Source organism: Ornithorhynchus anatinus, chromosome 10 (genome assembly GCF_004115215.2).
Source record: "Ornithorhynchus anatinus isolate Pmale09 chromosome 10, mOrnAna1.pri.v4, whole genome shotgun sequence".
Classification (NCBI taxonomy): domain Eukaryota; kingdom Metazoa; phylum Chordata; class Mammalia; order Monotremata; family Ornithorhynchidae; genus Ornithorhynchus; species Ornithorhynchus anatinus.
The window spans coordinates 31,348,383-31,369,818 of NC_041737.1; the positions used below are offsets into that span (position 1 = coordinate 31,348,383).

Below are 21,436 nucleotides of genomic sequence, written 5' to 3' on the forward strand. Positions count from 1 at the left end.
TAGAAATCCACTCATCATCATCATAATCAATGGTATTTATTGAGCACTTACTATGTACAGAGCATTGTACTAAGTACTTGGTAGAACACAGAACCATTCTGAGCAGACTACTAAAGAATATAGTGCGCTCACCTGAACCAAAATGCTGTTTTGGATTTACTCCAAGGCCTGCCGATGCAAGGAAATACTGTTTTTGTTGATCTTACAAAAAGCATTTAGCATCAACAGACCAAACCTCTGGAAATTGCTGTGCGCTGAAGTAAGCATTTGGAAGAATACAATAAAAGTAGAAATTTCTGTCCTCAAGGAACTGACAATCAGGAGGAGACAAAAATACATATTTTTTTCCCAAATAGAGTGCAAGAAGGAAGAGCACTTACATCTATTTGTAGCATGAGCATAGCAGCTTGAATAGTTAAGTGAAAATGAATGTGTGAAGAAATACATAAGGACTAATAATAAGAATAATAATGGCATTTGTTAAGTAGTTGCTTTGTGCCTATCATTCCACTGAACACTGTCCCTCATGGACCTCACAGTCAAGGAGAAGTTTATAAATATAAGAACTAAGGACAGTTACTGGCCATAAGATTGTAAGAGCCATGTGGGATAATAATAATAATAATATCATGGTATTTGTTAAGCACTTACTATGTGCAGAGCACTATTCTAAGCGCTGGGGTAGATACAGGGTAATCAGATTGTCCCTTGTGGGGCTCACATTTTTTAATCCCCATTTTTACAGATGAGGTAACCGAAGCACAGAAAAGTTAAGTGACTTGCCCAAGGTCACACGGCAGACAAGTGGCGGAGCCAGGATTAGAACCCACGACCTCTGACTCCCAAGCCCGGGCTCTTTCCACTAAGCCACGCTGCTTCTCTATGGAACTGTGTCAACCAACTCTATTGCATCATACTTTCCCAAGCACCATTTAATACAGAGATCTGCACACAGTAAGCGCTCAATAAAGACCACTGATTGACTGATTGCTATGACCTAGGAAGGTAAAGAATAATTTGGGAAGGCCTCCGAAGAAGCAGATTTTCAAGAGGGCTTTGAAGATGGAGAGAGCTCAGGTCCGGCCAGAGAGAGCTTCATGTGAGAGGAAAGGAATGAAAATGGGGTTCTGAGATGAGGGAGTCAAGAGGAGAGGCCCAGTAAGAAAGTTATCTTACAGGGGGTGAAGGGTACAGACTGAGGCGTAGAGAGCAAAAGAACTGATAAATAAGAGGGAGAGAACTGATGGACTGTCTTGAACCATCTTGAACCACCCGTCTTGAACTGAGAAGTTTAGTGACTTGCCCAAGGTCATGCAGCAGACATGTGATGAATCAGGATTAGAATCCAGGTCCTTTTGACACACAGGTTCATGCGATTGAATGAATGAATGAATGAAACACTTGGATGGAGAAAAGGAGACAGAGCCTGGAATTTTGTGGAGGAAGTTTTGTGAAGATGAGTATGCATCCTATCGATAGAGTTTCCTTTCTTCTTAAACAATTATAAGCTTCATTTTTCCAATCTATTCCATACGAATAAAAAAGGGTATACCTTCTTAGACTTTCCATTTAAATTTAGATTATCTTGTTCGCTTGGCTAATTGACATACTTTTTCATTTATAGAATCGTAAGCTTTGATGCCATAAATAAAAATGATTACTACACTATCAGCCAAAAAGCAGTAACTCACATGTGTAATGGAGAAGCTGAATTTATGGATCTTGATCGATGGGAACAAGAATATCTTTATCACAAAGAACTCACTAAGATCCCCATATTTGCAAACTTCCGCAAATGGAAGGCATTTTCAGTGTGGAGGAAGAATGTCCGCTCCAAGAAAATCAATGGATGTCGAAAAGCTTTGCAGGAGAATTTGTTCTTTGTGCATGATGTATGTATTTATTCCTTCTTCCTGAATCTTAAAAGCCACCCATCTGGAGACCACTCTTGATTTTGTGTGGGTGACCAAACTGCAAAGTGGATTGCTGATCCACTGATCAAGTTTTCCTTGCCTTTGCACTTCCCATCCGGGGCCCCAAGAATGTATTTCTCCAAAGCTTAAAACATGGTGGTGTCTGAAGATGGAAAATGTTCAGCTCAAGGCAAGGATTTTGTTGGTGGACAGTTTCATAAATCAGGGTCTCCAATTCTAGTAAACTAATCAAAAAGTAACTATGAGATCCCAGTTATGGCAGACATTCCCTCTATTCTTGTTTAGGGAGGGAGGGAACAGGAGAAAAAAGAGGAAGAAGAAGAAGAAAGTGAGATGCGGAGCAGGTGAAAAGGAGGTTTAGCATATATGAACTTTATTAGATTATCTTCGTCTCCTATATGAGAAATGATTCGTTAGTGGTTATCACACAATATTGGCTGGATGTAAAAATTCTTATAAATTCCTTCTCTCTGTTCATGCTTAATTCCATAGTCAACCCAGGCCAATCATTCTTTTTATCTGCTGTGCCTTTGTCCCCCATAATTCCCCTATTCCCCCCTAATTCAGGGAAATCATATAACTAGTGTGCGAGAAATCTGGTTTGATGCTAGAAGAACATGAATTTTCAGTTGGGGGGAAGACAACAGAACCATTTGTAAAAGCAGAAATAAGCATACTTTTCCCAAAGTTTGATGGATGTTAAAATAAAATGTTAGTATCGATTATTGTAATTTCATTTTATTTCCACTCTGCAGTCTCTGCGACCAGCAGTTCTTAATGTTCGAGAAATGTGTTGTAGAGTCGGTGACGTCAGCCTCTGTCACATTGAAAAAGGTCACATATACACCTTAGAGGAATTTAGGAACAATCAATTCAAAAATTTAGAAAAGGTAAGCAACTTCAATAATTGAAAATGTCATGACTTTTCAACTGTCTTTAAAGGTAAGCTTTCAATTGCTAGCATATTTCTTCTAACTTGTAGGTGTCAACTCAGTTAATGGATTTCAGAGATGTGGCTAAGGAAGTAGTTAGAAATGCTTGTCAAACTGCCCTGATAGAATACGGATTTATTCCAGACTACTACTCTGACTCCGAGAATGAAGGTAATAATAAAAATAATAATAGTAGTTGTGGCATTTGTTAAGCACTTACTATGTGCCAAGCACTGTTCTAAGCGCTGGGGTGGATACAAGGTAATCAGGTTGAAAACAGTCCCTGTCACACATGGGGCTCCCACTCTTAATCCCCATTTTACAGATGAGGTAACTGAGACACAGAGAAGTTCAGGTAAAAGCAAATTTACAAACCCAGTGCTTGCAGCATTAGCAAGGGAAGAAGTAGAGTTCTTGGACTTCTGGAACCATCCTAACTGCATTTTTAATTTCCTTTTCCTCTCGTCTACTTCTTTATTTTACTTTCCCTGTCCTTCATGCTCCATCCTTCTTCTTGTCTTTCCTTTTTCCTCCTTTCCTTTTCCTTTTTTTCCTCCTCCCTCTTCTTCTCCTCCTTCCCTCGTCTTGGGCCGGGAAGCGAAAATCTGCTGAGCCATAGAGCTGAGGGAGGAAGCACGTGAGAATTTCACTGCTGCTGTTCCTCAGTTCTCTAAATGCCTAGTAAATGCTCTGCACACAGTAAGCACTCAGTAATTACCTTTGATTGATTAACTGATTCAGTCGAGGAAGGGAGCGTGGCCTAGTGCATTGAAAATGGAAGTCAGAGTCAGGAGACATGAGCTGTAATCCTTGTTTTGCCACCAGTCTTGTGTGATTTTGGACGTGTGATTTAAACTCTTTGTGTCTCAGTGCCTCTCCTGTAAAATGGTGCTAAAATACTTGCCTCTCTGTCTCTTAGAGTTTGAACCCTTTTTGATACAGAGACTGTGTCTGATCTGATTACCTACCACAGCTTAAGGCACATAGTAAGTGCTTAATAAACGTGGGAAGTAACTCCAAACAAGGAGGGGTAAATGGCAGAATCTGTCAGTTATCAATCAGTGGTCTTTCCTGGAAAGGAAGAATAATAATTGTCATATTATTAAGTGCTTACTATGTACCAAGTACTCTACTAAGCACTGGGGAAGGTAAAATATAATCTCAGGTCCCACAGAGAGGACAGAAGGGAAAACAGATATTGAAAGCCCATTTTGTAGATGAGCAAACTGAGGCCCAGAGAAGTTAAGTGACTTGCCCAAGGTCACACACTAGGCAAGTGGTGGAGCCGGGATTAGAACCCATGTGCTGTGACGCCCAGGCCCATGCTCTTCATTAATTCATTCAGCTATACTTATTGAGCACTAAGTGTGTGCAGAGCACTGTACTAAGCGCTTGGACAATACAATTCAGCAACTAATAGAGACAATCCCTGCCCAACAATGGGCTCGCACTCTAGAAGATTAGGCTCTTTCCACTAGGCAACATCTTCACTCTCTTGCTTATCTCTTCCCGGGCAGACAGTATGTACAGTGCTCTGCAAACAGTAAGCGCTCAATAAATACGATTGAAGGAATATTGTGAATGGGAGATGGAAGCCCAGTGATATTCTATTCATAGAATATCTTAAAACTAAACAAGGACTCCCTTGTCATTAATGAATAATTATTGATATCGGGGGTTTATTTTCAGATTTAGAATAAGGCTGTATCTAAGTTAGGAACTTCTTCACTTTTGGACAGTTTTAATCTTTCATAGAAGGAGACAATTTGGCATATCGAGTTATGTCAATCCCAAGTTTTTGTGATTTTTTTTTTACTGGATAGGCACTGGATCAAAAACCTAAATTACTAAAGCAGTAAGTAATCCAAATCACAAACCTGAACCCTTGTGCTAAAATAGATATGTGATAATCCAATGCACTTTTCTGTTAGAGATGATTTTGGGATTTTTCCAAATAGGCCATTTTTCAACTTAGATATATATCCCTCATGTCTGTCTTACCCACTAGACTGTAAGCTCCTTGAGGGCAGGGAATGCAACTGCCAAATCTATTCTATTGCACTCTTTCAATCACTTACTACAGTGCTCTGCACACATTAAATGCTCAAAGAATACTATTGATCGTTTGGTCAAATAACACTATATTTTTTCCCAGAAATGCTAACAAAACAGTGTTCTTCAAGTGTGAATATTTCATCTTATTTTAAACAAGATGCCTACGCTGATCAGTCTGAGAAAATGACTTACACGGAGCAGGCGAGCAAAAGATCTCACTGTGTTCGGTTAACTTGGTAAGTGATTGCTATTCTTTGTAAGCAAAAATGGTCATATTTGTTTTACAAAATTAATGATAATAAAAAGATGAAAACTTCAGCAATATTTAAAGCAGCTGTACAAATTAGCTGAGGCTCATGTCCCTTAGTCTTAAGAAAATGAGGCTAAAACTATTCAATAGCCTCTATTCACTTTTGTGTGATTTTTTTTAAGTTTTAAAGAGAATTCACATTTGTGGGAGAACCCAGAGTATTTGATGCAGCAAGACTCTGTTGGCTAAATGAGATGTTCTGTGAAGCATGGGTTACATTAGCAGCCCTCAGGTTTCTTTTTAATGATATTTGTTAAGGGCTTACTATGTGTCAAGCATTCTTCTAAGCACTGGGGTAGATACAAGATAATCAGACTGGACCCAAACACTGTCCCACATAGAGCTCATAGTCTAAGTAGAAGGAAGCAGGATCCCCATTTTACAGATGAGGAAACTGAGGCCCAGAGATATGACTTGCCCAAGATTACACAGCAGATGCCAGGCAGAGACAGGATTAGAACCCAGACCCTCTGACTCCCAGGCCTGGGATCTTTCCTTGCTGCTCAGTGTTAGTTTCTGTACCTCCATCATGATATTAAAAAGCTTCAACTACAAACAAAAATGGATTCCCTAGTGCAGACCTATGAAATCCTTCCTCCTAAGTAGTGGAAATGGAAATCGGAAACTTTTACCACAGACTTGGTAACATTCCATTTCTTTCCTTTCCTAAGCTTTATCCGTCTCACTGACTATCTAATTGTGAACATGATGCATGTTATGATGGTAAATTCAATCACTACACTCTTGAATTTTCTTATGGATAAGTTAAAACGGACACCTCCTTCAGATGTCATACAGAAGTGGAATACTGAGGAGAACGTTGAAATAACAGAAAAAAAGGTATGATATGCCAAGGGTAACCACATTTGGATTGTTCAATTAATATTTGTATACTCATACCCATCCTCAGCACTTATTATATATGTATATTTTATGCATATATAATATATATCCACCTATGTTCAATTGTGCTTTTTTATTTTATCCTAGTTCTTCCTCCTGTTCCCACAATTTGTAAATAATTCTGTAAGCTCTTTGTGGGAAGGGAGCTTACATTTTGCTTTGGTAGGACTTTCCCAGGCTCATAGTATAGTGATTTGCATTTAGTAGACTCTTGTCTTATGCTGTCGCATCATCTCTGACCCATAGCGACACCGTGGACTCATCTCTCTTAGAGTGCCCCACCTCCATCTGCAGTCATTCTGGTAGTGTATCCATAGAGTTTTCTTGGTTAAAATACGGAAGTGGTTTACTATTCCCTCCTTCTGCACGGTAAAATTCAGACTCCGCCCTTGACTCTCTCCCATGCCGCTGCTGCCCAGTACAGATGAGTTTTGCCTTGTAACAGATTGCCTTCCTCTCGCTAGCCACTGCCCCAGTTGGAAATGGAATGGATATGCCTCCGCCTGACTCCCTCCCATAGTCGAAAATACTGGAAACTCTCCAGGTGCAACCCTGAGAGGGGTAGTAGACTCTTACTGAATATTATTGACTGATTGGTTACTCAATCTGCTTCCTCTCTTCCACTCCTATCTTCAGTTTCTCCCTCTCCTCTCCTGTGCAAAGGAGCATTTTTTGCAATCTAACTGCATCCAGGGTCATTTCTCTACACGCTTACTTCCTAGGCTCTCAAGGGAGAGGAGACTAGTGTGACCAGCAGCCAGAACAATGGCTTCAGTAGAACTTTTCACTCTGCTTATTTATGAAGCTTTTCATTTCCAGGGAAGGAGGAAAAGGAGGAAAAGAGTCATAGCAGGTTTGAGTGATGGGTCTGAAAAATTAGTCAGTTCTGTAAATAGTGGAAAGTCAGTCATGGTTTTGTGGTGTGACCTAGGTGGTGTGAGTTGCTTGTCCCTGAATTTGTGGGGGTAGAGGATGGGGAGAGTGACTGTGTAACTACATTTCAAAAGAACCCAACAACAGGTGAGGACTAAAGTTGGGTATACAGTAGGACTCGTATATAAGTAGAAATATTTGTGGTTGGAATGTGTACAGATGGATTATCAGCTCATTTTTGTAACCCCTGCCATTTTCCCTCCATTCTTGAGGACAATCCAGCATGTCTTTGGGTGGGCTGGACTATCAAGCTTCCAATAGCCTTCTCCATCGACAGTGGCATCTTCAGATACAAAGGAGAAGCACAAAGAGAGAATTTAGTGACCGATTTTAACTCTCTTTATCTGAGATGAAGCATGGGCTCACATAGGATTTTCCAGGTGAAGGGTGGGATATAACCTCAGCCTTCTGACTATATTGCACAACATCATCAATGGTATAAAGGAGAAGATGCATGGCATAGTGGATAGAGCACGGGCCTGGGAGTCAGGTGGTCATGGGTTCTGATCCCGGCTCTGCCACTTGTCTGCTGGGTGACCTTGGACTGGTCATTTTATTTCTCTCTGCCTCAGATAGCTCATCTATAAAATGGGGATTGGACTGTGAGCCCCACGTGGGACAGGGACTGTGTCCAACCCACTTTGCTTGTAATAATAATGTTGGTATTTGTTAAGCGCTTACTATGTGCAGAGTACTGTTCTAAGCGCTGGGGTAGACACAGGGGAATCAAGTTGTCCCACGTGGGGCTCACACTCTTAATCCCCATTTTACAGATGAGGGAACTGAGGCCCAGAGAAGTGAAGTGACTTGCCCACAGTCACACAGCTGACAAGTGGCAGAGCCGGGATTCGAAACCAAGACCTCTGACTCCAAAGCCCGCGCTCTTTCCACTGAGCCAGTAGCCACCCCAGTGTTTAGCACAGTGCCTGGCACAAAGTAAGCGCTTAACAAATATCATAATTATTATTTATTGAGCATTCGCTCTGTGTAGAGCACAGTACTAAGCAGTTGGGAGAATACAACCGAGTTGACAGACATGTTCCCTGCCAACAATGAGTTTACAGTCTTATCCCTTAGTTCATAGTGTAAAAAGACATCTCATGACATCTCTTTCCTTACATGCCACTAGGCTATACAGGTATATGTTTAGGTACAGTATATACATATATAAATTGAGAAGCTATGTGACGTCGTGGCCTAGGAGTCAGAGGCCCTGGGTTCGAATCTCAGTTCAACCACTTGCCACTTAGCATCCAATCTGATTAGCTTGTATCCACCCTAGGGCTCAGTATCTGCTGTAGAGTACAGTGCCTGGTGCAAAGTAAGTATTTAACAAATGCCATAAAAAAGTGCAGACACACAACACACAGAGACAGAATTGTCCTATGTTTTTTGAAGATCATGCTGCTGATGATAAAGGTCCAATCTATGTGTATTCTATTGTTTGCTCTCTTGCACATTTTATATCTTCATTGATCTTTTGACCTTGCACTTTTTTAGGTTCCCACTGGCATTGGAGGACAAGATGAAGATGATTCATTCCTCCCCATGTTTATTACAGAACTAATTTTGGACATCCGATCACTGTGGTTTGACCCCTCTTTAGAAAATTTTCAGGTGTGTTTTATATATATATATATATAAATATTCGGAGATATGTGTCAATAGATTACACAGAAAACAGAATCCTAGATGAGAATTTGTAAACCTAAAGATGCTATGAAGCTTTCTGACATCACAGTGGTTAATTCATGTATATTCATTTGATTTGTTTAAATAAATCTTTTAATAACTTTATTTTTGGCTTCATTTTCAGTTCCATGGTTTATTTTTCCAAAAGAAAATGAAAGCTGTGAGCTCTCTAGGGATTTTGGGGGGATATGAGAAGTAGTGTGGCTTAGTGGATAGAGCACAGGCCTGGGAGTCAAAAGGACCTGGGTTCTAATCCCGACTCCGCCATGTATCTGCTATGTGTCTTTGGGCAAGTCATTCAACTTCTTTGGGCCTCGGTTACCTCATCTGTAAATGGGGTTTAAGGGGGTGAGCCCCATGTGGGACAGGGACTGTGTCCAATCTGATTAACTTGTATCTACCCCAGCACTTAGAACAGTGCTTGGCACATAGTAAGTGCTTAACAAGTACAGTAATAATAATAATGATAATAATTTCCCAGATCTGGGATGAGAGGGAAGAAGCCCAGGGGAGATGGCGACTGTTGGGCAGAGTGTAGAGCCTTAGTGCTCCTGCCTGCTGTCACTACATTACAAAGGAAGTCAGTCAGTTGTGTTTATTATCAACCAATCGTATTTATTAAGCACTTACTGTGTGCCGAACACTGTATTAAGTGCTTGAGAGAGTATGATATAACAATATAACAGACACATTCCCTGCCCACAATGACCTTACAGTCTAGAGGGAGAGAAGAAAGCATTGATCCAGTGGAATTTAGATATGTTGAAAGGGAAATGAGCAGTCCACGTAAAGATGTTCATTCCACATCCAACATCGTTTCACCTCTGCTCTCCTAGGACCCCAAGGAAGACAGCCATTTAGGCTATGTACCTCACAGTTGGCATTGGCTAACCCCAACACAAAGTGGTCTCCAGTGTTGTGGGATGTGATGGGCTCCCTAAGGCCTGTTGTACATCAGACTGATCCCCTCACACTGACGTATTGATGCTCTGAAGGTCACCTGATTGTGGGCAGGTCTTCTGGCTTTCATGATGCCTGAAAACTCTTCTGTGACTTCTAGTCTCTTATGGCAACCACAGCCCTCAAGCTAAAGCCTTTCTTCTTTCCCCACTGATTCTCTGTTCCTTTGTTAAATTTTAGGGGGCATTCCTTAGCATGTCTTTTCAGACCTGTCGGCTTGTTTGACCCTCTAAATTTTAGATGCATTCAACTGGGCAATTACAAGTTTGGATAACCCACTACGAGATATTTCCTCTCTTCTGTGCCCAGTTGACCAAGGACTGCCATAAGACATCTAGGAACTCTCTCCTAACCAGTGGAAGGAAGCACTGATTCATCCCTCATCAACTCCACAGCTCTTTAATTCTCTCCTTTTTATCACCTTCAAGTCTTCAGATCCCTCCTCAAGCCCCTGTCTCTCCATCTTTCAGTAATGCTCCAAAACCAAGAATAGGTTCATAATATTTTTAGAACTAAAATGCATTCATGTGGGTGAAGAATACTAATTGTTCAACATATATTGCATAACTTCAATCTAGTTTTGAAGAAGCAACATAAGCATCATGAAACCAGAACAGTTTTTCCCTCATGAAGTTGTAAGCTGAGCAAGCTATTATAGATCAAATATTTCCCTGTTTTAAAAAAAAGATGCTCTGATATATTTTTGGGGGGATTGTGTTCCTTATCTTGCAGGAGGGTATTTCCCATGCTATTCGTCATTATCAGGAAACAGTTTTAGCTGTTCCTAACCTTGTAAGTGATAGTTATTTTGATTCGTTCACTTCTCCCTACATAAACAATAAACTTGAAGAAAAAACTTGCGGGGATGGACCGAGTTTAGCAACAGTGTTTGAAGATGATATGCATTTGCAATCACTTATCCAAGGCATAAAGGTAAAGTTTATTTTTATCCCAAATTTATCTATATTGCATTAGTATTGTAAATTTTGTCTGAAAATGTCTGAAAATTTCTGTCTGAAAATTTCCGTCTGAGAAATTCTGTCCAAAGATTTCTGTCAGAAATTTTGTCTGCAAAGCATTATTTGACACTTTTAAGCATCCATTGTCAGTGGTTGGATTTAATGGAAAAATTGTGAACTTCTGTTACTCTCCAGGTCAAAGTACAGTTGATTATTCATGTCAATGTTGGACAGTGGTGTTGCAGATAATTCACAGGCTTTCTTTACTCAAACATTTAAGGTGAAAAGGGGGACTAGTGTCAATTGTTTGGCCTAATGGATGGAGCACAAGCCTGGGAGTCAGATGGACCTTGTTTCTAATCCCGGCTCCACCACTTGCCTGCTTGTCAGAACTTGGATAAGTTGTTTCACTTCTCCTTGCCTCAGTTAACCCATCTATAAAATGGGGATTAAGACTACAAGCCCCATGTGGGACTGGACTGTGTCCAACCTGATTAACTTGTATCTACCCTGGCACTTAGATCACTGCCTGGTGCAACCTGATTAGCTTATATGTACCCCAGTGTTTATAAGTACCCCAGAGTAGGACCTGGCACACAGTAAGTGCGCAACAAAATACCATTTAAAAAAATAGTTGTGATGAGGAGAATTGGGCTGATTGCATTGTTTAAGGATGATCTTTTAGGAAAACAAGAGATTCATTTGAGATAGAAACAGTGGTCCCTTGAAATAGAAGGGTAAGACCAACTTTACGTATACAGAGGTTCATGTTTGTTGAATTCCCCAAGATTAATCATTTTGGAGGTGGTTTTACAAAATGAATATTCAGTATTCCTAGTGAAGAGGAGGTGGGGTGGGAAAAGGAGGCAGGTTGGGTGGGAAGGAATGTCCCTGTTATAATGTGTTATAATGTGTCTGTTATATTGTACTCTTCCAAGCACTTAGAATAGGGCTGTGCACACAGTAAGTACAAAATAAATACGAATGACTGACTGACAGAATCTTTGGTCCGGAGGAAGTATTAGTAGCCTCAGAGTCATCCTCCTGGTCACCCGTGCCTCAGAGCAGGAACCGGAGAATATTTTCTGCTTTCCCTCCCACTTTGCTTTCCTTCCCACCTATAGGTACTTTGCCAGACTTTGTTCTTTCCACTTCTACAAAAGGTACTGAGACTGCCAGGCCTGTAAGAGGTGGAAATAAACACCAGAACCCCAGGTGCTTCCAGTAGAATCTCCTAAAACCAATCCTCTCTTCCTGACACCATTCCTGGGCCTCTCATTCATTCATTCATTCAGTCAGTCAGTCAGTCAGTCATATTTATTGAGTGCTTATGTGCTTGGGAGAGTACAATATAATAATAAACAGACACATTCCCTGACCATAATGAGCTTACCGTCTAGAGAGCATGATCGCATCCAGACTGTTTGCATCTCTTCTCTTCCCAAATTTGTTTTGTTTTATGATATTTATTATAAATAAGTGCTTACTACGTGCCAGGCACTGTAGTAAGCCCTGGGGTAGATATAAGCTAATCAGGTTGGACACAGTCCCTGTGCCACAGTGGGGTCACAGTCTCAATCCCCATTTTATAAATAAGGTACCGAAGCACAGAGAAGTTAAATGACATACGTAAGGTCACACAGCAGACAAGTGGCAGACCCTAAGTTAGATCCCTAGTTCTTCTGATTACCAGGCCCATGCTCTATCCACTAAGTCACCCTGCTTTTCAGGATCTGATATGTCTTTTCCCAGAGGTTTTGCTTTTGGAAGTGCTAGAAAGTGCTGGCCACCTGGAAACTTGGGAAGGTAGGAGTACCTGCTGAGTACTGAGTAAGTGCTGCAGTACCTTGGGTGCTGAGTATTCTAGAATAGGGTTCTGGTATCATCTTCAATGGTATTTATTGAAAGCTTACTGTGTGAAAAGCACTATACTAAGTCCTTGGGAGAGTACAATACAACAGAGTTGGTAGACACGTTCCCTGTCCACAACAAGCTTACAGTCTAGAGGGGGAGATGGGAGTTTGAGGAAGGAAGCTCGGCTCGGGGCACAAGAAATGGACCCCACACACCCACACACCCATCCATCATTCAACCAAAGGGGCGAGGCGAGCACTCAACAGGCAGATATGTCCATCAATCAGCTCCTGCTTGGAGCTGAACCCCAATCAGAGTTGGGGGCGGAAGGGGTGGACAGTAAATCAATGCTTTAATTGAAGGAATCCAGAAAACAAATTTTGCCTCGAAACCATTCATTTTCTGCGGAGTCACGGAAGTGCTATCTGACCCTGTCTTGTATGAGTCTGAGACTTCTCCTTCCTCTCTTAGGTGGGAAGAGGTGATGACCCACTTGAACAGATTCTCTCCTTACCAATCTCCTGGAATTGTCTTTTAACATTTACTAAATAAAAATCACTATTGTAAAAACATATGTCCCAAGTCCAAAGTTAAATATGAATTTCAGTATTCTACCTGTGGTACCAGTGAATTGTAAAATAGCCCGATTTGGGAGAACTGCTATAATTACTGTTTCTTTTGCTAGTTCAATCCATGCAAATCATTCTAAATCCTTTCCTATTTAGGAAGTGGTTCAGTCTGCATTTGAAGCGGCCAACATATATGCCGGTACTTTTGAAAGTTTCCAATTATTTTTCAAAGAAAATGAGAACCTTGATTTGGAAGCTCTTAAACAGCAGGAACCCGGTAAGTTAGCTTTTGCACTTACTGTTATTAATAATTATTTAGGGGTCCGATACACTTTTGCAAGTGAATTTGGCATTTTAGGAGTACACCTGGTTTTTTTTCAGGTCTGTAAGATTCCATTTATTGCACTGGAACAGTAATTCACTAAATTTCACTCCAGAAAACTCACCCAAATCAATCAATTGATGGCATTTACTGAATTCTTACTGTGTGCAGAGCACTGTACTAAGTGGTTGGGAGACTACAATACAACACAGTTAGGAGCCATGTTCCCTGCCCACATTGAGTTTACAATCTAGAGGAGAAGACACAGATTTCCTGAATCTTCTGTTGCTCTGGGGCAGTGTATCTAGAGGCTGAATTTTCTGGATCCGCATCTTTGGGAGTCAGAGGTCATGGGTTCGAATCCCAACTCTGCTACTTGTCAACTGAGTGACGGTGGGCAAGTCACTTAACTTCTCTGTGCCTCAGTTACCTCATCTGTGAAATGGGGATTAAGACTGTGAGCCTCAAGTGGGACAACCTGATTCCCCTGTGTCTACCCCAGTGCTTAGAACAGTGCTCTGCACATAGTAAGCACTTAACAAATACCTACATCATTATTATTATTATTATTATTATCAGGATATATTGAGCAGTTGCTATATGCAAGGCCCAGTATTAATTTGTATTGTACTCTCTCTCCCAAGTGCTTAGCACAGTGCTTTGCACACCGTAAGCACTCAATAAATACGATTGAATGAATGAATGAACTAAATGCATGGGTACATACAGTTAAAGTAGAAGCAGTCCCTGCCTGCAGAGAGTTTATCTGCATTCACAATGTATTCTGTTTAAAAACGAAGTTATCATGCAATTCACTGAAGCTCATTTTCTGCTCCTCTGCTATCGTATAGAACAGGAGAATACATCCAAGCAAGACTTCCCAATATATACAAGGCTGTGTCTAGGCTTGGCACACCGCCTTTAGTTTAAAAAAAAATCACGGTCACATTGAAATATTTGCTTCTCACATTAAAGTGCATGTAAAATCCCTGTTTCCCGGAGTAGGAAAAATCCCCCAAGATACCCCACAGGTCTCATCAAAAATTCCTTCCAGCTTGGAAACACCCAGATATATATCCAAGGAGGTGCAAGTCCCTCCTGATGTTAAGCTGAATACCAACATTAAGCTTCAGACTAAACTAAAAGTCTACAGAGCTGTAGTGCTTGCCAACCTTTGGTGTGACTATGAGATCTGGATTCTCCATCCTCGCCTCACCAGGCTCCTGGAACCATGCCATGAGCATCCCTTAAGGGGTTCTACTCAACATCAGATGGCAAGACATAATCACAAACAGTGGAGTACTAGAAAAAGTCAGTCTTCTAACGCTGAAGCTTTTTATCCCAAGACACAACTCTGTTGGGTGCAGCAAGTGAGAAGAATCCTTGATAAAAGCATATATGGTCAACTGAAACTGTGGTGGAAGGCCCGTGCTCTTTAACTAGGTCAAACTGCTTCTAAAGTGGAAATGGAAGCCACTATCCCAAATCAGTAGAATAAGCTTCTACTTCTGCAACCTCTGGCAAGGATTTGTAAAAATCCTACATTTCCGCATTTAATGTTGACATATTATTATGTTAGCTGTAAACTATTAGTTCAGCGATGCTTAGCATAACAGTAAAATAGCATATAAAGGAATTTCATATTATTTTCCAGCAGATTTGGAGCAGACTTCAATTTATAACATACAAATCTGTGGGACAAGGCACCCCACACTACAGCCATTCAAAATATATCCATATTTTGGAGGAACACACACTACACATGTAGCTCAATTGATACAGAATTACTGTATCTGATCTTGGAATCTCTCATCTGGAATGGCGGAGGAGTTCCAAGATTTCATGACCATGACCTCTGGAAAGGAATTGATTCTTTATGGCTTTCAGATCCCTGGCGGTCGTGAGTGCGATGGGGCAGAGAGTGCAGTGAGTCAGTAGATAGGCAAAGGTGCAGCACGTTGCTAAATCCATAAGCAATCCCTGTCTACCTTAGACACTGTAGGTCAAACAAGAACCAGAACCCGGGATTCCCTATTCACTGGAAGCAACAGCAGGGATAATAGATTAAATAGTGGATCTCTCACAAGCACTCCACCTTCTTGTTTTGAAACCATTGTAGAAACTCCCTGCTTACTCTCCCAACCGCTTAGAATAGTGATCTGTACACTGTAAGTGCTCAGTAAATACCAACTGATTGATTAATTGATTGATTTAATGCCCTGATCCATAGAGCTGACTTGGGTAGGTTCTTCAAAACTCAGTTCCTTAGAGAAATGACTTAAATAGCCAGGCATGAGTCGGTTTCATTCATTCATTCAGTCAGTCATATTTATTGAGTGCTTAATAATGTTGGTATTTATTAAGCGCTTACTATGTGCCGAGCACTGTTCTAAGCGCTGGGGGAGATACAGAGTCATCAGGTTGTCCCACGTGGGGCTCACAGTTAATCCCCATTTTACAGATGAGGTAACTCAGGCACAGAGAAGTTAAGTGACTTGCCCACAGTCACACAGCTGACAAGTGGCAGAGATGAGATTCGAACTCATGACCTCTGACTCCCAAGCCTGTGCTCTTTCCACTGAGCCACGCTGCTTCTCTTACTGTATGCAGAGCATTCTACTAAGGGTTTGGGAGAATAAATATAAAAATAAACAGACACATTCCCTGCCCGCAACGAGCTACACTAGACCAGAGTGTTTTGGTCTTCTTCAGGTATAACTTGGTCCTGGATCTCTTGAACCCACATTAGTCTGTCCCAAAGTCTTACAACTTATTAGCCACCTCTAGGGAGTGTGTATTTATTTCTACCCTCCCTCAGAATTATGAGCATATGGCAAATCTATTGTACAATCATTTTGCTTAGTCTGAAATCTCTTTGTAAATATCTTTATGTCTGATCCCTCATTAGGGTATAAGTAACTTGTTAGTGAGGAATGTGTCTCGTTCTTCTATTGTACTTTCTCCAAAACTTAGAACACTGCATTGAATCCAGTGGGCATTTGATAAATATTAATTTTACTACTACTACTAGTCCGCTCCTCTGTTCCACTCCTCTGGTGCTAACTTTCTCACTGTGTCTCGATCTCACCTGTCCCATCCCCAACCCCTGGCCCGCATCCTACCTCTGGCCTGGAACGCCCTCCTTCCTCAAATCCACCAAACAATCACTCTTCCCCCTTCAAAGCCCTACTGAAGGCTCACCTCCTCCAAGAGGCCTTCCCAGACTAAGCCCCGCTTTTTCTCAGCACTCCCTCCCTTCCGCCTCACTACGACTCGCTCTCTTTGCTCTTCCCCCTCCCTGCCCCACAGCACTTATGTATTTATGTATATGTTTATAATTCTATTTATTTATATTAATGCCTGTTTACTTGTATCGACGTTTGTCTCCCCTGCTCTAGACTGTGAGCCCGTTATGGGCAGGAATTGTCTCTTTATTGCTGTATTGTACATCCCTAAGCGCTTAGTACAGTGCCTGCACACAGTAAGCACTCAATAAATATGGTTGAATGAATGAAGAGTACTACTACTGTTGCAACTACTGCCTCTAATATTTAACAATAATAATAATAATAATAATGGTGATATTTGTAGCAGCATGGCTCGGTGGAAAGAGCCAGGGCTTGGGAGTCAGAGGTCATGGGTTCAAATCCCATCTCTGCCACTTGACAGCTGTGTGACTGTGGGCAAGTCACTTAACTTCTCTGTGCCTCAGTTCCCTCATCTGTAAAATGGGGATTAACTGTGAGCCTCACGTGGGACAACCTGATTACCCTGTATCTACCCCAGCGCTTAGAACAATGCTCTGCACCTAGTAAGTGCTTAACAAATACCAACATTATTATTATTATTATTATTAAGTGCTTACTATGTGCAAAGCACTGTTCTAAGCGCTGGGGGGGATACAAGGTAATCCCCATTTTACAGATGAGGTAACTGAGGCACTGAAAAGTGAAGTGACTTGCCCAAAGTCACACAGCTGGCAAGCAGCAGAGCCGGTATTAGAACCCATGACCTCTGACTCCCAAGTCCAGGCTCTTTCCACTAAGCCACACTGCTTCTCTACTATTATAGTTCTACTATTACTACTATTATCCCTACTATTATACAATCACAAAATCTAATTTTCGTCCTCTCTTATTATTAGAATGATATTCTTCTGATATAGACATAGAAACTAGAATCCACGAATGAGCATAATCACGCAATGGTGACTTGAAATGAGTTTTTGTAAGATGGAAATGTCATATCAAAATATTTCCTATTATAATGAACTGTTTTCTCTAGGTGTTAGTTTCTTTGCCGAACAGCTGGAAAAATATCACAGAGAACACAAGGATGCATTAGCTATAAAACCGACAAGGAACTTAGGAATGCTGTTAATTGATACCATCGAGCTGAGGAAAAAACTAATTCCATCACCAAAACGTTGCTTGGAAGTGAGTATGGATGAGGCACGAGTCACCGTGAAGCCAAGCATCATGATTTGCTTGCTGGTTATGCTGAATGACGATTCCTAGTGTCACTGTTTTTCACCATCAAAAACACTTAATTTTAAAAATAAGGCCAACAATCAGCCCTGATTTCTGGGAAAGGGGATTCACTTTCTGCCAATATCACTGCCTTCCGCCACTGCTAATAATAATTATGGTATTTGTATAGCGCGTACTATGTACCAGGTACTATATTAAGCGCTGGGGTAGATACAAGCAAATTGGGCTGGACACAGTCCCTGTCCCATGTGGGGCTCATAGTCTCAATCCCCATTTTAAATATGAGATAACTGAGGCACAGAGAAGTGACTTGCACAGAGGATAAGTGGTGGAGCCAGAATTAGAACCCATGACTTTCTGAATCCCAGGCCCATGCTCTATCCACTACACCATACTGCTTCTGCTACCACCGAAGGGAGAGAGGCCCAGGACAGACCAGTTGATTAATTCCAAATCTGGACTTCATTCTAGCCTATCTCCCCAGCTCAACTGTAGCTTCCTGAGGGTAGGGATCATTTCTACGAATTCTATAGACTACCTCCCAAGTGCTTAATATTGTGGTCTGCAAATGATAGGCCCCTGATAAATACTTTTGATTGCTACATTGATTGATTGATAAAACCAGAACACCTAAAGGAGCAATTGCTATCTCCACCTGAGTAAATGGCCTCTACTGATCCTGCCTCAACTTACTGCCTCCGCCGTTGGACGAAACTGACGGTGAAAGGAGCAAGCGTAGCTTTGACAACCATGCTTGTGCTGGAGTAGTGGATCCAGAGCTTCTGTCCTCCTCCTCCAGCATCCAGGCAGAAGTGGTAACGGAAGTGGCCTGATTTCCCTGGCCCCAAACAGGCCAGTTGATCTGTGACCATCATCAGTGGAAGCGATTAGATGCCTTGGCTGCTGTTCTGGTTCCTCTCATAGGCAAAGTGGGCACACTAAGTCCATATGTGATGGGAATTTTGGAGTAGCTGAAAACTTCCACCATAAGAAGCAGCATTGCCCGGTGATTAAAGAACTGACCACCTGGAGCAATGCATTTTTTTCTTGTGGCATTTATTAAGCACTAACTATGTGCCAGGCACTGTTCTAAGCGCTAGAATAGATACTAGCTAATCAGGATGGACACGATCCATGTCCCACGTGGAGCTCACAGTCTTTATCCCCATTTTACAGATGAAGTAACTGAGGCACAGAGAAGTGATTTAACTTGCCCAAGGTCACACAGCAGACAAGTGGTGGAGCTGGCATTAGAACCCAGTTCATTCTGGCTTCCAGGCCTGTGCTCTAGCTACTAGGATAGGATAATTCCTCCTCATCAGTTACAAATGTCATTAGTGGCTCAGTGGAAAGAACATGGGCTTTGGAGTCAGAAGTCATGGGTTCGAATTCCAGTTCTGCCACTTGTCAGCTGTGTGACTGTGGGCAAGTCACTTAACTTCTCGGTGCCTCAGTTACCTCATCTGTAAAATGGGGATTAAATGTGAGCCTCACATGGGACATCCTGATTACCTTGTATCTACCCCAGTGCTTAGAACAGTGCTCTTGCACATAGTAAGCGCTTAACAAGTACCAACATTATTATGAAGTAAAATTCCTTAGATGTGCCTACCAACTCTGTTATATCATAGTCTTCCAAGTGCTTACTTTATACAAAACTCTGCCTACAGTAAGCACTCAGTAAGTATACCATTCCCTTGTGGGTAACTTGCTCACTTAAAATGGCTCTCCGGGTCTTGCTGATTTGGCAAATCAGGTTAAATTTAAAAATTGCAACACTAAAGTGAATTTCAAGTCAAATGAGTTTTATGTACTCTAACCTTTTTCTTTCTTAGGTTATTAATGAGATGCTTCCTATTCTTAGCAAGAAAAAAGTGGATGCTATTATTTCTGAGGCACAAGACGCACAGTATAAACTTGAGTTCGTTCCATCGGCAACCCTAGAATATGTGAATACCTTGAATTTCCTTGATGAAATCCAGAAAAGGGTGAGTGCAATACTTTTTTTAATACCAATTTCGGGTCATTTAGAAAAGGTTTAAGCCCTTCCGGGCCATTTCCTGACTACCGAAGTTGTCGGTACCACCTTTCTTGTGACCCGATAGAGTTACCTAGGCACCACCTTGAACTTCACTCTACCTTTCGCTCTCTAGCTGCAGTCCATTACCAAATCCTGTAACGTCTTTCTTCAGCATATTTCTTAAGTTTGACCATCTTTACTACCAAAACTTTCACCCCAGTGCCGGTCGATCTTTGCATATTTCACCTAACCAACCTCCATGACTTTTGATAGTTAATTTTGAACTCTACTTTCAAGCTTACACTTTCTTGCCAAACACGTGGATCCAGGCCTTGGTCACAGGTCTCTTGGTCTCCCAGGAAGTGTGATGTGAAAAACGCAAAGAGGCGCAGAGATGCTGTTGAGTACAACCCCTCTGCCTAAATCAATGACGTAAGCCTAACTGATTCAGTGGTGAGCAGGTTTGGGGTACTCAGTATACCTTCAGGACTCTGATCAATTAATGGTACTTACTGAGTGCCTTCTGGGCTTTGAAAACCTTATAAGCCTGCACTGTGGCTCATTTGCAAGACCACGGGTTTGAGAGTCAGAGGACATGGGTTCTAATGCCGCCTCCGCCACTTGTCTGCATCATGACCCTGGGCAAGCTACTTCACTTCTCTGTGCCTCAGTTCCCTCATCTATAAACTAGGGATGGAGACTGTGAGCTCCATGTGGGCCAATCTGCTTACCTCGTATCTATACCAGTGCTTAGAATAGTGTTTGGCACATAGTAAGTGCTTAAATACCATCATCATTATTATTATTATTATTATTATTAAGGAAGACAAAAACCATGGCCCCTAGGCTTAAGGATCTTATCCATTCATTCATTCATTCATTCAATCATATTTATAGATAGATAGAGACAATCCCTGCCCAACAACAGGCTCACAGTCTAAAAGGGGGAGACAGACAACAAAACAAAACAAAACAATAATTATAATAATGTTGGTATTTGTTAAGTGCTTATTATGTGTGCAGAGCACTGTTCTAAGCACTGGGGTAGATACAGGGTAATCAGGTTGTCCCACGTGAGGCTCACAGTTAATCCCCATTTTACAGATGAGGTAACTGAAGCACAGAGAAGTAAAGTGACTTGCCCACAGTCACACAGCTGACAAGTGGCAGAGCCTGGAGTCGAACCCATGACCTCTGACACTGAAGCCCAGGCTCTTTCCACTGAGCCACGCTGCTTCCGCAACACAACAGTCTAGCAACAAAACAAGTAGTCTTATTTGACACCTTCATATCCAACAGACAGCAGTTCTCCCCATCTTCAATATCTAAGATCACGTCTCACCAGGAGGTGTTTCCCCAAGTAATAATAATAATAATAATAATAATAATAATAATAGTGGCATTTGTTAAGTGTTAAGTATGTGTTAAACACCATACCATATAGTAAACTATAGTAAGATCCTCATAGGGAGAGATAACTCAAATGTATCAGACTTTCCCAAC

General features: G+C 41.4%; 1 protein-coding gene across 2 annotated transcripts in view; it reads left to right on the plus strand.

Moving 5' to 3' along the window:
* The window catches only part of DNAH6 (dynein axonemal heavy chain 6), a 204,081-nt gene that overhangs the window by 18,245 nt on the left and 164,400 nt on the right, over positions 1-21,436 (plus strand). For both annotated transcript variants that reach the window (XR_003762480.2, XM_029073942.2), the window contains exons 5-14: positions 1,625-1,892; positions 2,690-2,824; positions 2,917-3,037; positions 5,022-5,157; positions 5,903-6,071; positions 8,568-8,684; positions 10,452-10,652; positions 13,258-13,378; positions 17,708-17,859; positions 19,749-19,901. Coding sequence is in view for 1 of the 2 variants with exons in the window: in XM_029073942.2 (XP_028929775.1) it covers positions 1,625-1,892; positions 2,690-2,824; positions 2,917-3,037; positions 5,022-5,157; positions 5,903-6,071; positions 8,568-8,684; positions 10,452-10,652; positions 13,258-13,378; positions 17,708-17,859; positions 19,749-19,901 (1,573 nt within the window). In the remaining variant the exon portion in view is untranslated. The remainder of the gene's footprint in view (positions 1-1,624; positions 1,893-2,689; positions 2,825-2,916; positions 3,038-5,021; positions 5,158-5,902; positions 6,072-8,567; positions 8,685-10,451; positions 10,653-13,257; positions 13,379-17,707; positions 17,860-19,748; positions 19,902-21,436) is intronic.